At 37.4% G+C, this 5471-nt stretch overlaps 1 protein-coding gene across 1 annotated transcript; it reads right to left on the bottom strand.

Moving 5' to 3' along the window:
- Nucleotides 1–2709: 2709 nt before the first annotated feature.
- On the bottom strand, nt 2710–3657 carry LOC121158941 (olfactory receptor 5B17-like). Its single transcript, XM_040983938.1, has one exon. The coding sequence runs from the start codon at nt 3655–3657 to the stop codon at nt 2710–2712; it is 948 nt and encodes a 315-aa protein (XP_040839872.1).
- Nucleotides 3658–5471: the final 1814 nt, after the last annotated feature.

Here is a 5471-nt window from a genome sequence, read left to right as displayed (position 1 = left end):
AAAATAATAAAAATAAATCTTTAAAAAAAAAAAGAAATTCCTTGGGATATCTCAACTGACAACATATAAACAAGCATCTGAAATGAGTTTAGGCATAAACTAGGTTAAAAAAACAGCAAATTTAGAGTTTCAAAGACACAGATATACTTAGAGCTATCAAGAAAAAGTAGAAAAAAAAGGCAATATAGTAGCAAAAGTGTGAATGGTAAGAAAGTGAAAACATAATATAGTTTGAACAGAGGCATGCAAAAATTTTTATTACCTAAAACACTATTAAATTAGGAAAGATATAATCTCCATAAAGCATGCAAAAGGCCAGAAAATTATGACTATTTTTCCACATTGTTAGTCATGAATAAAAGCACATCATAACCACGAAGACATGTCATCTAAGTTACAATCTTTTTTGTCAAAAATGAAAAAAGTAGGGTCCGGCGCAATGGCGCAAGTAGTTAAGGTCCTCACCTTGCATGCGAGGGATCACATATAAGCGCTGGTTCTATCCCGGCAGCCCCGCTTCCCTTCCAGCTCCCTGCCTCTGGCCCGAGAAAGCCTTCCAGGACGGCCCAAAGCTTTGGGACCCTGTACCCACGTGGGAGACCCAGAAGAGGCTCCTGGCTTTGGATCGGCATAGCATCGGCCATTGCGCTCACTTGGGGAATGAATCATTGGACGGAGGATCTTCCTCTCTGTCTCTCCTCTTTGTATATCTGCCTTTCCAATAAAAAAATAATAAAAATAAATCTTTAAAAAAAATGAAAAAGTAAAATCCTTGTAACGATATATAGAGAAAGAAACCCGGTTTGAATGTAAATATTTCAAAAGTTTATTTATTTATCAGAGAAGCAGAGAGATACACAGACAATGGGAAGAGAGAGAGAGAGGAATCTTTCATTTGCTGACTAACAGCCAGGCTACAGCCAGGAGTCAGGAAGCCTACCCTATTCTCCAACATGTGTGCAGGGGTCCAAGTAGCTGGGTCATCTAATGATGCCTTTCCAGGCTCAAGGACAGAAAGTGTGGCAACCAGAACGTGAAGCAGCCCTCTGTAAGGTGCAAGTGTTCCCAGGTGAAGCTTAATCCAATGCCTCACAACAGGGGCCCTAAAGAATGTCTATTATAATAGCTGTAATGGAACACATTACAGAGGTTTCACCAAATACTTAAGTCGATTTACATATTTCCCAGCAATCCCACTCTTTCTAATATAAAGATATTTGAACAAGCTCATTGGTCTATGGCATTAGAAGATGTTTCTTTTCATAACAAAAATCTGGAAGGTCTTACAATGTTTCTCATGATATAGTCCAAGAACTATTTAAATATCTTCCATGATCTAAGAGGTAGAATCAGTATACGTCATAGATAACTGTACTCTCACGATTGTTTTTGCACTAGTCACAGTAGCTAAGATACAAAAACACACAGACAAACAACAACAGATTAAAAAAAAACGTGGTGTATTATTGAATGCTATTCTTCTTTAAAGCAAGTATCAATTGCAGAAAATGCAGTTTAACTGGAGAACATTGATGGAAGTAAGTCAGACACAGGATAATTAATACCACAACTTCTCCCTCAAACACCGAATATGATAAAAACATCAATCCAAAGAATAACCATTATTACTCACAGGACAGGGGAGATGGGAGGTCAAAAGAGGCACATTAGTAGGTTCCAAAACATGTGCTAGTGTTTACAACATAGCTGGGGAACTACACTTCACAAGAATCTATTAATAGTTTATGAATACATGGGGAGAGGAAAGGAAATATTCTAAATATGATGATAAAGAGATCAACATGTCAACCACACTGATTCATTTCTTTTCATATTGTATGCAGATATTTAAATGTCACATTGAATCCCAGAAAGATGTATAATTGTCACATGGTAACTGAAAGCTTTTTTAAATGTTAAAGAAAATGGTGGTGCTCCCAATACTAATGTGACCATTACACGTTGCTTGTGGTATTGAAGTGTCACAGTATATCCCCACAGCAATGTACCATAAAAAGCAAAAAAGAGCAGACCCAAATATTTCAGAGTGGTTACTGCTGTGAAATGCAAATTGTGTAACAATTACTATCACCACATTTATAGATAAAATGTAAAGAGTTTGAGTCATTATGGTAAGAAATCAAAATATTTTGTTTTTATGCTGATAAGATTATTGTTTAGATATTCATTCATGAACATGCTTCTTTTTCGAAGTAAGTCCATAATGGCTGACACAATACCACATACACTTGCCGGATTACTTATATCTGGATAAAATGTTCAATAAAAATGCACACACTTCATTAAATGAACTAAACAAATATTGCTTTTACATATTCATATTCATCCATTTCCACATCCAAGAAAGTACTTTCTGCTTTATCCACAAAGAATAAACCTATCACTTTAGTTATTTCATTATATAATGCTCTAGGAGTGAAAAAAATATCATGTTACAGATGAAGAACCCAACTTTGAGGCAGGTGAATATTTAGATTTTCACTCATGGTGAGTGACAGATCATGGATATGCTTGGTCACGAGCCTGTGAAGATGTTGAAAATGGTACAAGAAGACTGTAGTCATGAAACTAATCCCAACTCTAAACTCCCCAAATTGCCATACATTTGTCTATCTCAATGTCCAAAGGCCATGAACATTTAGCTTACTCTGTTGAGTAGGCAAGCGAATTGGTGTAAATTCTACAAGATCAAAAAGCTGAATTGAGAGGATGTTTTACCTTCTCCATAACCTTCTTGAATGCGCACTTAACCTCTCGATTTCTCAGACTGTACACTATAGGGTTCAGCATGGGGATGATGATGGTATAGAACACGGATTCCACCTTATCTTGGTCCATGGAATGACTGGAACTGGGCTGTAAGTACCTGATGATGACAGTCCCATAAAATATAGACACAGCAGTGAGGTGAGAAGCACAGGTCAACAAAGCCTTCTGGTATCCCTCTCCTGAGTGCTTCTTAAAGATGGTGATGAATATGAACAGATAGGAAATTAGAATAATTAGAAGGGCAAAAAAGATATTAAAACTTGAGAGAAGAAAAAATATCAGTTCGTTGATGTGTTTGTCAGAGCAAGTCAGAGTCATGATTGCTGGGATGTCACAGAAAAAGTGATGGATTACGTTGGACTTACAAAAGGACAGACAAAATGTGTCTGCAACATCAACAACAGCAGTCAGAATGCCAAAGACAAAACAACATATGATGAGACTGGTACAGGCATTGGCTGTCATGATGCTGGGGTAGTGGAGGGGTTTACACACTGCTGCATAGCGGTCATAGGCCATTGAGGCCAAGAGGTAGTTTTCCACATTGGCAAATAGTAAAAATAAGAACATTTGAGCAACACATGCATTGTAGGAGATGACCTTGTAGGAACTGACAAGGAACCCATCTATGACTTTTGGAGTGATTGTTGAGGAGTAACAGAAGTCCACCAGAGACAGATTACTGAGGAAAAAGTACATGGGGTTGTGGAGGCGTGAGTCCAGCAGGATCAGCAGAACCATTCCCAGGTTCCCAATCACAGTGAGGAGGTAGACGAGGGTGAACGTTACCAAGAGTGGAACCTGCATTTCTGGGGCATCCGTTAGTCCCAGCAGGATGAACTCGCTCACCTCCGTGATGTTCTCCATGGACGTGGTGCCTTGTAGCAAAGGAGAAGAAACACGCTGAGGAACAAAGCCCTGAGTCACAGACTGAAATGTACAGGAAATACTGGTTGAAGCAATAATTCAATCTTCAACCTTCTTCATTTCTGAAACAAGGAGTGACAGTGCACCTTAGTTAATAACTGCTAAAAAAAGTCATAAACATGTGAGGAGGAAGTATCGTCATGACTGATTTTCCCAAGTATGTAATGTTGTATGTGTGCAAACCTACTTTCAGAAAATTTGAAGTATTGTCAATGGTCACACACTTAAATTGAATGCACCTTCCAAATGAAATCTAACAATTTTGCTCCTATATTCCACACATGTGAGACACTATTTATCTATAAGATCATGATCTTAGCTATCATGACGATTTTATGTAGAGAAATTATTGGCTGTAAAAGAGATTAATAGTCATTGTAAGGTGTATAGCAGCGAGTTCTGTGTGTAAACTAAAATTGAAATGTCAATGAAGTAGTCACAGGATCTTGTTAAGAATTAGCATTTTTAACATATTGATTACTCAATACCATGGAAATTAATTCCATAATGTTGTAAATTTTTGTTGATGTTTTGTTGTGGCTATCAATTGATCCAGATAATATACTGCCAGCTCAACCTTCAGACCAGCTATGGTCTCCCCAAGAAACCATTGAATTTATCTGGACAACTTGATGCTGGACTCTATGCTTGGTATATGTATGCAAAGAAAGACTCTTGACTTAATTTGAACTGTCATACTGCAACAAGGTGGAGGAGTCCACCATGGCAGGAGGTATAGAGGGGTTGGAGAAATCCCAGAGCCTATGAAACTGTGTCATATAATGCAACATAATTAATAAAAAAACTGAGATTTATCAGAGATTAATTAAAAGCGATTAATTTGTGAATTGTTATGGAAGTAACAACACAAATACATGATCTAGACCCAGGTATAATGTTTGCAAAAGTCAATAAATAAGAATTCATCTTAATTTTATTCACTATAACTCTAACCAATGCATCAATTCTTCAAAGTCTAAGGCTTAGAGTTGTATGGTAGAATATTTTACAGATAAGTCCATCGTAGATGCCAGAATGATAAATGCATCATGGAAGACCTGGACAGCTAAAACTTAGGTTTTTTTATTGATTTTTTTCTTTTTTTAATTAATTTGTTTTTTAATAACATTGTTCTATGTACTCAGTTTTTTAGGTACTGGGATTCCCACCATGCCTCCCATGACTCTCCCCCTACGTTGGATTCCTCCACGTTCTTGCGTGACCACAGTTCAAGTTCAGTTGAGATTCCTCCATTGCAAGCATATACCAAGCATAGAGACCAGCATCTTATTGTCCAGATAAGTTCAATGGCTTTCTGGGGAGTCCTTCTCTGTTCTGCACTGCAACCTTTAAGAAAATAATTAGAAATTACTACAAAGTGCTGTATTCCAACAAATCAGAAGACCACCAAGAAATGGAAAATTCTTAGACTCCTGCCACCTAACAAAACTTAACCCAGATGCAACCAAAGACCTGAACAAACACATAACTGAAGCAGAGATTGAATCAGTAATTAAAGAGCTCCCAACAAAGAAAAGCCCAGGTCCAGACGGCTTCACCACAGAATTCTACAAAACATTCCAAACAGAACTAACCCCAATTCTCTACAAACTCTTCAAAACAATAGCAAAGGAAGCAACCCTTCAAAACTCATTCTATGAAGCCAATATCACCTTAATTCCAAAACCAGATCAAGAACCAACAGAGAAGGAAAACTACAGACCTATCTCTCTGATGAACATTGATGCTAAGAT

The sequence above is a fragment of the Ochotona curzoniae genome, unplaced genomic scaffold (genome assembly GCF_017591425.1).
Source record: "Ochotona curzoniae isolate NIBS_2020 unplaced genomic scaffold, NIBS_Ocur_1.0 contig_4005, whole genome shotgun sequence".
Classification (NCBI taxonomy): Eukaryota; Metazoa; Chordata; class Mammalia; order Lagomorpha; family Ochotonidae; genus Ochotona; species Ochotona curzoniae.
This window is presented reverse-complemented; position numbering and strand designations above follow the sequence as displayed.

Excerpts from the sequence above, each read along its gene's own strand:
- LOC121158941 (XM_040983938.1), bottom strand. The coding sequence starts at position 3,657 with ATGGAGAACATCACGGAGGTGAGCGAGTTCATCCTGCTGGGACTAACG.